The sequence below is a fragment of the Oryza sativa genome, chromosome 2 (genome assembly GCF_034140825.1).
Source record: "Oryza sativa Japonica Group chromosome 2, ASM3414082v1".
NCBI classification, from domain to species: Eukaryota; Viridiplantae; Streptophyta; class Magnoliopsida; order Poales; family Poaceae; genus Oryza; species Oryza sativa.
The window spans coordinates 28341960-28354334 of NC_089036.1; the positions used below are offsets into that span (position 1 = coordinate 28341960).

Here is a 12375-nt window from a genome sequence, read left to right on the forward strand (position 1 = left end):
GGGCAACCTGCCTAGCGGCATCAGCCGCATGCGGAGGCTGTTACACAAGACGACGATTCGTTGCCGGATTGCCGGCGGCAGTTCATCGAAGCGGGGCAGTGTGGTTCCTTCCGCTGTCTCGCGCAGCGGCTCTCACTCATGACAACGGCGGCAGGCAGGATGATGATCTTTTCCTCGTCACGGCGCAATTGAACGCGACCCACACTGCTTCTTCCCTTGCGTGTCATCAGTTCATCACTCGACTTACATCGCTAGATTTTTCGTATCAGTGTTCAACCTTTTTTCGATTTTCATGCTAATCTTCTTCCCCTACTTTCACTTGCGAAAGGGAGTACTAGTATTTATGACGGCCCATACCGCGGGCTGTAACACGATCGTTGCCACTACACAGCTCAGGTCGCATGCCACCGCCACTCGCTAGTCGCTGTTTTGTCACGGCTCACGTCACGGATGGGTCCCTTCTCTAGCGCCGACGTGGCAGGATAGCATTGATCCCGGAAGACAGTAGACCAGGCGGCCCCATGCAACGAATTTTTCCCAGTGGGAATAGAGAAACACACTACAGTACTAGTACTACACATCCAATTACTATAGTTTACTATTTTCTCCACATACTAGTACTCCATATCAGTTCTAGCAGTAGTGCAGTACTTTAAAAGCGATCAAGAAATTACCTGACGTAGCAGGCTAATGACAGCTAAGGTAAACTGAGGTGGGTATGAACAGGTTCACTACTCCTTACCAAAGGAGAAAAACGCTAAAAATAGAAGCTTATCAATCGATTTGATCACGGCAATAATGCTGCATGCGGGCTCACCTTGTGGATTAACGCCAGGCGGATGCGACAGTGACGACGCGGCCCATCCACCCGACCCCGAGCCGGCCATTGTCGAGCTTCACGTCGAACGCCGGCAGCGCAGGGCCGAGCCGAGCCCTGACGCGGCCGCCGATGTCCTCCCCGATCGCCACGGCGCGGAACCCCGCCATGCCGAACCGGGCGCGCCACTTGCCGAACACCTCGCACCGCTCCACCCGGTCCGGGCCCTCCCGGCCCACCGCGTTGGCCACCTTGCTCGCCAGGGCCGCCTCGGCCCGGGTTCTGTCCGCGCTGTCCCGGCCCAGGGTCGCGTCCAGCGACTCCAGCACGGCGCCGTAGTGCGCGCTCGCGTCGGAGAAGCGCGCCGCCATCGGCGCCGTGTTCGTGTTCAGCTCCTGCTCCACCAGGGTCACGACCCGCGGGCCCAGCGCGCGCACGCGCCGGAGTAGCTCGTCGCGCGGGTTCGCCGGCGACACGCTCTCGTCGGGCACGCGCGACAGCGTGAAGGCGAGGTTCACGGCCAGCGCCTCTCCCGGCTCGCACCCTAGCTTGGATGCCTCGATCTCCGGTGCTCGGCAGCTGACTGCCCTGAAGCGGAAGTCTATCCCGGCTTGCTGCGCGAGCTTCTTGAGCCGCTCGCATGTGGCCGCGAGCGATTGTGTCATCGCCGGGGTGAATGGCGAGGTGGGATCCGCCACGACGGTGACCTTGAGGGAAGTGGCGGGCACGCGCCGGTCGGCGAGGGCTTTGATGAGGGCGACGTGCTGCGCGGCGCTGACGTCGAAGTCGACGAGGTGGATGGCACGGTGGCCCGCCACGGCGTCGAGGATGGCGAGGTTGGCTCCGTGGAGTGCGAGGCCGAAGCATGGCGAGACGTCTTGGAGGAGTTGGCACGCCGCGCGGTGCTCACCGCTGTAGAGGTCCGCGAGATGTTGAGACGGGCCTGTGCCAACGCGGGAGGATAGGGCGGCCACCATCATCGCCACCAGCCTCTGCTCCGCGTCGCCGCGCGGGTTAGCCGACAGCTTCAGGGCAGACAGGAGAGAGGCCGCCGCCGTGTGGTTGCCATCGGCGACGGCAGCGGCTGCCTCGGAAAGAAGCTGCCGCGACGAGGCCGCGGAGATCGGCGGCGAGCTGGACGCTGACGACGAAGCCGTGGACGAAGAGGAGTTCGTCGGGGACCGCGCCAATAGCGCGGTGCTGTTCACGGCGGTCGGCAGGGGAAGCGACGGCGACGACGCGGCGGTGACGGAGTTAAGCCTCTGGATCGTGTCGCCCCAATCGGAGCTTGTGATACCAGAGCCGCAACCGCTCCCTGCCGCGTCCGCCTCCTCGTCGTCGCCCAGCAGCTGCTTCTCCAGCTCTTGCAACAAGACCAGTTCGGTCGCCGTTGCCGGCCTAGCAGCGGGCGCCCTCGCCACCGCTTGATTCTGCGCGGTCGGAACGGCCATCATCCGCCGCCGCTGCTGCATCCCTGGCATCACCGTGCGCGACGCGGTGGTCAACGACGACATCGTCGACGACGGCTGCTGCTGCGAGATACCGCCAAAACCAGACGACAAGCCGGAAATGCCATAGGCCGGCGAGGAGGCGGCCCCACCGAGCACAGCGCCGATATCCATGCGCTGCCTCACCGAGCGCAGGTACATGGCCTGCTGCGCCGCCACCTGCCGCTGCTGCTGCCACCTCTCCATCTCCCCCAGGCTCCTCTTGAGCACGCCTCCGGTGACGCCCGCGCCTCCCGCACCATCAGATCGCGGCTGCTGCGATTGTTGCCGCGCCGCCGCCTGCAACGCCGCCGATCCAACACCGTAGCCGCCGTACCCTCGGCGAGGGTCGCACCACGGCGCACCCGCCGGGTCCATGGCGAGAGGAAGGCCAAGACCAAAAACACCACGAGACACGAGAGACGCGAGAGCAAAGGCTCAATGGAAACGAGCGAGACACAGAGAAAGGAGAAATAAAAAGGCCTTTGGATGGAACGAACCTTACCGTGGAGGAATCCTACCTACAGCGGCTATAAACCGCTTGCGCCATTCAATGGCTTCCCCCTAATAAAACGCCTACCTTTTTACGGCCCACCCTGACGTTAATATACTCCCCGAATAATAAAAAAGAAAGGACTGACTCGTGGATCCACACCCATACGGCAGCAGTGACGCTGACAGTTTGGCCCCACGTCCGGTGAATCGGTGCGTGGGACCTGAGCCTTCGCTGCCGTGGATGTGGGGCCCACTCCTCCGCTCCGGTAGTGCGCAAATAGTACGGAGTAAATGAGAGGAGAGCCGGGAGGGCGATCGTGTACTCCATGGCGAAAGGTTTGGATGCGTGTGCAAGTGTAAAATCCGTAATGACGAGGTGAGAACTTGCGTGGTGGTGTGATTGTTGTGTGAAGGGATGGGAAAAAACGGGAGAGGCAGGGCGCGCCAACGCGGTGCGTTTCCAAGCGAAGCGACGACCACACGATCGCGTGCGGCGCCGCCGGCTGCGCACGATCGGGACGAAACAGCCGGCCTAGCGTGTTTAGCTGGGTGTTTTTGTGGAAACAGCTCCTGATTCCATGGCATGGTTGAATCCCTGATTTTTCTGACGAGTCATGTGGAGTCTGAATCCGTTGGTGCGGGGACTCGCGGTTGAAGAGAGAGAAACTTCTCTACAACTGTACTTCACCTGCCGCCACAGATTCGTACATGCTTACGTTTTTTGATACCGGGGTATCTTGCGGAGATAACCAAGTAACCACCACAACTTTTTATTAGCGGTAAACACATCGCTAGGGTGTTTACTCCAGTTCAGAACCGCCTTGAGGGTCTTTTCATGTGTTCTCAGTTCGCAGGGACAACTTTACTTTAGGAATCTGTCCACGTTGCTTTGCTCCGCATGATTACATAGCTTAAAAAAACCTTTGCAATTTGGCATATTTCAGGGTGCCAAGGCGATTGTTGGTTGCCTTTCTTGATCATATTAAATGCTACTCCCACTTTCATAGTTGGGGATACTACAACTACTTGCTCGCGCGGCCACGATCCATTCCTCGGGCCACACGAGAAATCCATGTGACATCCACGACAGCGATGGCCCTCGTATACTAGATGACGAGCAGGTAGTACGTGATAGAGGACGACTATACTAAAAGGTCATTGCATTGAGTCAGTGCACAACAGCATTCTTTCGTTTAAATTTTGTTCTTTTATCTAAGAAGGCAGTGTTTATGAAGGTTGTTTTTATGTGAAGATATTTGGAGTTAGCTAAGAAACTGGTGGGTAAAGCCGGTTCACCCAACTACTAGAACGTTACCGGCTTTCTGCTTACGCACCTTTTCCATATCCTAACACATATTAGTGAGATCTCATCTTTTCTATATCCTAACCCATATTTTATGGCCTTGTTTAGTTCCAATTTTTTTCTTCAAACTTTCAACTTTTCCATCACATCAAAATTTTCATACACATATAAACTTCCAACTTTTCCGTCACACCATTTCAATTTCAATCAAACTTCCAATTTTAACGTGAACTAAACACACAAAAAGTGCCTATGAAGGTTGTTTTGGCAGTGTTTTATGAAGGTTGTTTTTATAATAGAACCAATATATAGTACCAAAAAGTGCCTCACAAAAATATAATACGGGTAATATCCGTATAATTATCCGGGTAATACCCGGATTATTTACCGGATAATCCGTATCCGTCGGATACTACGTTCCCGAACCTGATCTCGTATCCGCCAAAAAAGACTCGTATTTGGACCCGATATCCATGAAAAGTCCCAGGTACCCGAATTTTCGACCGGAATTTGTCCCGAAATAATGTGGTCAAGCGGGCGGGCGGGAAATACCCACCCCATTTTCACTCCTACACCTGCATAACCACGACCGACTATTTCTTCTGCGTGAGTGCACATTTTAAGGATATGCCCACTCTAAGGTCCTATTTGAAATGAATTAAGGATTACCATATGAATTTTAGAGGATTTAATTTCCTAGGAAAATTTCCTAAAAACCTTTGTTCATAGGGAAGAATAAGAATATTTTTCATAGTATTACGTTCTTATGGTTTAATTTTATAGATAAAATAAGCAAAGAGATCTAATCTCTTGATAATTTTCCTTTATTTTGTCTGTTTAATAAAAGTTTCGACTTCGTTCTTTTCTGTGCTTAACATTTCTATATAATTAGACAAACATGGCATTTGGATTTCTATCTTTTTTATATCTTACAATTCAAAATATGGCAGGACATAAACGACAGGCAAACGACAATGAATAAGTCGGGTTGACTATTGACCAGAAATTAGTAAATTTTATATAACTACATATACTTGGATTAAATTAGCACAAAACTACATATGTAAGATAGGTTATCATAAAAATAAAATTAGATGAAAAATTTATCACGAACCTACATGTTTAGTGCCAATTAAATCACAAAACTATAATGTTCTTAGGTCCAACATAATGGTAGTGCTAGGGATTTAAATTTTAGAATAAGTAGTTTTGTGATAACTTTAATATTAAATCTGTAGTTTAGTGCTATTAAGCCTTAATCTATAGTTTTGTCATAAATTTACCATTGATCTATAGTTTTATGAAATAATACTTTAAATCTATAGTTTTATGAAACAATACCTTAAATCTATAGTTTTACAATTGTTTAGTTAAAATGCCTCTAATTTAGTGAAATGTGCTCATAAGAAAATGGTCGTATGCCACTACTAAAAGTTTGGTTAGTCCATATTTAATTGTTAGGGGACCCATAACTCATATATAAATTACACATGCAAGGACAACTATTGGAGGCACAATTTTTATGCTGCTATATAGAAAATTCAGAGGAACATTAGTAAGTAGTTAGTTGCTTGGAATATAGAAAATTGGGGTTTCACGATTTCTAACTTCTAGTTTTTTAAAAAAATTCTATTGCTATAAATTTTTAGAATTTGGATGAGAATCCGGATTGTCTGAGGGGAGCTGCAGGCACTATAATCTCCTCAAACAAGAGCCTAATCCCCTACCTTAAGAGACACAGAAAGAGGTTAAGAGAGATCCATCTATTCACTAGGTGACAGATATTTCTTATCCACTACTACCTCTGTTCTATAATAATTGACGTTTTAGACAAGGTTAATGTCAAATTTTTATAACTTTGACTATCAATAACTTTAAAAATATTTAGTTTAAAGAAACTAGAACAACATGTATAGATTTGTCTTTCAAAGCACTATAATAAAAATAAACATGTATTTATTTATTGTGTATATTATAATAAAAAAATAAGGTCAAAGATATATTTTGTAGACCGTGTCATTGTCCAAAATGTCAATAAAAATGAAACCGGAGGGAGTAATCACTTTTTAACCACTAAACCAACAATAATTAGAAGTTCATTATGTAAGGAGTAAATTTCAGAAAACTGTAACTTGAGTGACAGAACTATCAGTTTACTGCAACATTAGCGACATGTTTCAGTTTGCTGCAACAATAGCGTAAGAAATTATCATAAAACCGCAACTTTAACACTATATGCTGCTACAGTTGTCACCTGTATGTACTGTAGCAGTATATAACGTAAAAGTTGTAGTTTTATGATAATTTCCCACACTATTATTGCAGCAAACTGAAACATGTCGCTAATGTTGTAGTATACTGATAGTTTTATCACTAAAGTTGTAGTTTTTCTAAAATTTACTCTTATGTAAGCATAAATAAATAGTTTTCAAAAATAAATTCTAGAGTATCATAGTTTAGCCTGAGCACGTATGCATGGGAAGCTACCCTGTTCGTTTCATATTATAAATTTTTTTATAACTTGTTTAAGCTTGACAATATTTATAGAAAAATGTACCTATGCCTTGAATACCAAATTAGTTTCGTTAAATCTAGTCTTGAACATTTTTTATTGTGGTAAAAAGTCTTTGGGATTTCATGTGAGTGTAGTGTGGCTCTGCCCCCTTCCTGCTGATCGGAGTTGCATTTAGCCGTCGTAGTAAAATTTTCTCCTTTTCCTTGCTGCAACTTTTGTTTTGTTTTTTTCTCCCTTCCCTGGCATAAACCGGTCTTGCTTATTACGTTGTGTAACAAAAATTCTTTTTCTTCTAATATATTGACGTGCAATCTTTTTACGTTCGCGAAAAATGTGTTAAACAGTCCTTTTATAAACTTAATTGAAGTTAAAAGAAGTTTAATTAAAAAGAGTTAGTCGAAGTTTATTTTAGAGGACTGTCAAACCAATCACGTCCTATAATTAAAACGTGCTCTCTGGTCAAGTGGTCCCAGTATTTCTCATACAATGATTTTCGTAGCATTAAATAATATATCACATAGATTAAAACTTGATATGTCAACCTATTAGATGAGAAAAGAGAATAAAGCAAGGTAGCAAGATACTACTACTAAACATGAGTTAAATAGTACTATCTCAGGCACATAATAATTGTATTTTTTATTTAATTTTGTCTCAAAATAATTATCACAATAGTGTACTAATTATCTCAACAATCACTTATCATTCTAATTTCTTTCTCTCACTCAGCAATTCTTATCTATACACCATTTGGTCTTTCTTCTAAAATCTTAATATATGCTAAATAATTACTCTCTCACTTTTATCTATACACAATTTAATGAGGGACATCATTTTTTTTTTCTTTTAAAATCTTATTATATAGTAAATAATTTAGAATTATAACTATTTTGGGACAAATGTAGTAATCCACAGTATGGGATAAGTAGTGGTCCTAATTAGCTTGGGAAACAATAGTTGCAGAAAATCCAACAGACAAACATCCGAACAAATCCGAATGTTTCGAACGAAATTGCTTCCCCAAGGCAACCAACAAGGCCTCAGCCAACTGCCAACAAGTTCATTGTAGCCAAAACAACATTCGTGGGCCCATACTTCCCTCCTGGGAACCCACACTCCCGGAAGCTTTGCCGAGTACTCTCTCCGGCCAAGAAAAGAAAAAAAAGATAATATCTGAGAATGAATCTGGACAAATATTTTATCTAGATTTATTTCTAGAAATTAGTTTTTTATGGAACGAAGGGTGTAGAGCGGTCAACACTACCCCACTGTGCCACCGGCCTGGTCGGTCCCACCTAGTATTAGTTCACATTCTCCCTGGGACCCACCCGGTGACAGGCCGGCTGCCTGGTCAGGGTTGTTATCCGTTGGCCTATTATTAATATGTACTCCATCTATTTTATTTTTAAATCATTTGATTTTCTTTATAATCAATAATTTTAAGTTTAACTATATTTATAAAAATATAGTAATATTTTTAATAGAAAATAAACATATTATTTATTTAAGGATATATTTAATGAAACTAATTTGAGGTCGAAGATGTTATTAAATCTTTATATAAACTTGGTCAAATCTAAATAAGTTTGAATGAAAAAAATTCAAAACAACTTATAATATTATAATATGGTGGGAGTATATGTGTATTTAGATATTAAAAAATTAATGCGAGATGTAAATTACGACGGGAGAAGTTATAATCAACTTTAAATTTAAAAATATTTAATTTTTAAATTCTATCAGTGGATTGTAAATTATAAGACAAATGGTGGGAGCATTTACTCTAGTTGCACCCGGGTGTTAGGACTATTTTGGTTTGGTGTCAAATCTTATCCTACACGAAATAGTACTTGTTTGATTGGGTTGATTTTAAAACTTGCCAAACAATAGAAATCTCCACCAATACATTGGTAGCATCAAAACTTGTTTAGCTATCGGAAGAACTATATATTTAAGATGTTTTTATCACAAAACTATATAGTTAGCGACTAATTTATCAAATGAAGTATTGAGGCAAAGTATCGTAAAATTACACATTTTATAAAGAAGTAGAAGTTATCACAAAATCGAGGAACTTGCCCCATCCATGTTCGGTCCTAATGACTTCATCGTTCTCCTATAGGCGCTTACCCGGTGTTTTTAACGATTTCTTGCTTTAAAAAGGGACCGTCCACGGGTTACTAAAATGCTACATTTCTTCCATGTGTATCATCTAAATGATACGTATCGTTCAAAATTTCTCATGTTTATTACAAAATTTATTTATACCTTTATTATTTTTGCACTCGAGTGGAGCTCCCACGCTAATTAGAAAAATCTAGTTGTTGATTAGATAGTTCGTATTATCGTAATTGTAGATCATATTGATAACTCACGTTAGATACAATATGCAATTGTAAATATTATGAACTCTTCAGTTTTCCTATATTTAATAATTGTAAAGTATAATAAATATTAATCCATATCACTCTAGATTTAGTGTTTTATTAATTTATTTCTGAAAGGAAAAAGTAAGAATTACCTCCACAAACTATCGCGGTCGTCCGAATTACCCCCCTGAACAACAAAACCGAACATTCTTTACCCCCAACTATGCAAACCGGACGAATTACCCTCCTCGACCCAATCCACGGTGGTTTTGGTCTACGTAGCGTACGCGTGGCAGTCCAGTCAGCATTTTATTTAATAAAAAACGTGGGACCCACCTGTCATACTTTCTTCCCCTCTCTCTATTCTCTCTTTCGCACAGCGCGCACGGCGAGGACGGGGCCACGGGCGGTGGGCGCGGGCGGTCGGCGAGGACGGCGCGGGGACGGGTGGTCGGCGAGGACGGCGCGGACAGCGTGGACGTTGGCGCGGAGACGGAGTCGGAGGTGGTGGAGGAGCGTGGCGGCGGTGAGGTGAGGACGACAGCGGCCGGCGACGGAGGCGGAGGACGACCGGGCGAGCGGGCAAGCGCTGTGGGCGGCGGGCTCCTCCTTCTCGTCGTAGGAGCGCAGGGGCCGCGGCTCCTCCTCCGAGCCTGTTGATGTGAAAACACGAGGCCTGAGAGATCTGCTTAACTCCAGTGCAGGTCCAAAAGCTTGCCTTTAAGTGTGTGAGCATGCCAGTTGATTTGATCCTGCAATCAACAAGAAATAAAAACAAAGAGAACGCGGTTAAATCCATAAACGATAGCTGATCGGCTAGTTGCCGATGACGTATCATTTATCTCTGAGCCGATGTCATATGTGAATCGATCGGCAATCATGAATGAACAAGAAAGAACTAAATCTACCCGATCAGCTGTAGATATTAACGATATATAATCTTTATGTCGATATATACTTGAATCAAGTGATTGGGATAGATCGGTCGCCATGTCGAGACAGTATAAATCACTTATCGAAATATATATTAACAACAAGACTATATATGTTCATAGCATAGCCGATCAGATAGATCTAGCATGTACCGGCTAATACTCCGATATTACTCTATATTAAGATATTAAAGCAAGTAGAATATACTAAACAAAAGCCTACTATACTTGAATGCAACAAGATCTTAATATAAAAGGCATACTTAACATGTCAATCAAGCATATAAAATAAAAGTAGTTAAATCAGATAAAATCGGCTGAAACCCCGATGCTACCCTAATCGGCAACCAAAAGCAGGCTAGATATTGAGATTCTAATCACGACTTATAAGGTCAAACTCAACTGATGCAGCTATAAGTATGAAAAGAAGGACAATATCTAGACAATCAAGCCGTTGGATGTTTCATAGAGTGGTGGATATTCTATATAATTTAAGTCAACATTGGTATTTAACCTAATCGGCTGCCTTATAGCGACAGATGTTAGCCGACTGGAGGTTAGATAACAATATTGCCAAAGATTATATAGAATATATGATAACTCGACGAATTACATAAGCAAGATTAGAGTATCATAAAGATGGAAGCACTAATCCCGAGAACGCAAGCCGCCATAACAAGTTTTACCTCTAGTTGAAGATCGAAACCAATGCAGCTCTACCCGAAAGCAAGAACTCGTCGAAACAAAACAAAAGTAAAAGGATGGCGATGCACCGAGATTGTATTGAACGTGTGTTGTTGTATTACATGGGGTTCGGGGTCTATTTATAACCGAGATTACAAAATATGTCCATATCGGACACGACTCTTATCTCTAACAAACTCTAAGATACCATAAGTCTTTGTGGCAGACTTTTGCCCAAATATATCTCTAAGAAAATTACATAAAATATCCTAATTAATAGATACAATTGCCTTCTCAGGACTCTATCCATGCATGGCAATCCTCATGAAGCACATTAACTCAACCCGACAACGCGTACCACGTCATATTGTCGGTATCGGCTTGATCGGCTAACCTTGTCCAACTCGGACTCTGCCGATCCTGGTCTCAGCCGATTCGGACTTTAGCCGATCCTTGCTATATTTCCGGAACGATTTCCATCTTGAATTCCGCTTTGATCTTATCTTCATCTCCGATACTCAGATTACCAAATTTGGTTGTTAATAGAGCCGTCGCGCCGCGCCTCGTTCCCCGTCTGTCGCACGTTATCCTCGTCCACCGGCGATGCGCCGCCGCCAGCACAGCGAACCGGGCCCAAGGGCGGGAGGAAGAGCGCGACGGATGTGGACCTCGTTCGTGCAGGCGGCAAGGCGGAGCAGCCTCCCCGGCATCAACGTCGAGCCTTGCTTCCGCCGTATGCCGCCACCTCCGGCCTTGGCTCCTCGCCGCGCTTGCCCGCCGCTCGCTGCCACCTCCGCCCCCGCCTGTCGCCAGCCTCACGCCCACCCGCCACCCGCTGCCTTCTCCACCCCCGCCTGTCGCCGGCCTCGACTCCTCGACCGCCACCCGCCCGTGGTCGCCTCCGCACCCACCAGCTGCCTCATGTGTGGCTGTGTCCAGAGAGAGGGGGGGTAAAGGAAGAGAGAGAGGAAGAGTATGACATGTGGGTCCCCCGCTGCTCCGTGTCCCCCGCTGCTGCCAACCCACCTGTGAGAGAGAGAGAGAGATAAAGGAAGAGTGAGACAGATTGAGAGAGAGAAGAGAGAGGAAGAGTATGACATGTGGGTCCCACTTTTTTTTTTTATAAATAGAATGCTGACTGGACTGCCACGCGTACACACGTAGATAAAAACCACCGTGGATTGAGCCGAGGAGGGTAATTCGTCCGGTTTACATAGTTGGGGTGAAGAATGTCCGGTCTTGTGGTTCAGGGGGTAATTCGGACGACCGCGCTAGTTCGGGGGTAGTTCGTACTTTTTTCTTTTGTGATATAGTAATTAGCAAGTTGTACTAGATTTTTTTATAATTTAACTGAGTGTTATAAAAAAAACACCTAACATATTTACGGCATGATTAAACCTTTTAAAGTACAAATATATAAGCCTGTGCAGCACATGGGTGGGCGACCGATGACATCCTAATTCTCGTGATTTTCTAATTTCCTTGTGCCGCTCTTAATTTCAACTCTGGTATACTCAATTTAACTTGTTCCCCTCAAGTTATTTATTTCGTGAAAAAAATACGACGGATTTTTTTTCTCTCGCTGTACTGCCCCGGTGCCCGACGGCGGCTGTATGTGGAAAATGTCGCTTTGATCTTGTGATTGGTGAGTTCCATTAGGCCTTCTAATTTTTTTTTCAAAACATCACATCAAATCTTTGACACATGCATAGAGCATTAAATATAGATAAAATAAAAAACTAATTGCACAATTTGAATGAAAATCACAATACG

At 44.7% G+C, this 12375-nt stretch overlaps 1 protein-coding gene across 1 annotated transcript; it reads right to left on the reverse strand.

Moving 5' to 3' along the window:
* Positions 1–565: 565 nt before the first annotated feature.
* LOC4330327 (scarecrow-like protein 8) lies at positions 566–2753 on the reverse strand. Its single transcript, XM_015767670.3, has one exon. The coding sequence runs from the start codon at positions 2680–2682 to the stop codon at positions 826–828; it is 1857 nt and encodes a 618-aa protein (XP_015623156.1). The 5' UTR covers positions 2683–2753; the 3' UTR covers positions 566–825.
* Positions 2754–12375: the final 9622 nt, after the last annotated feature.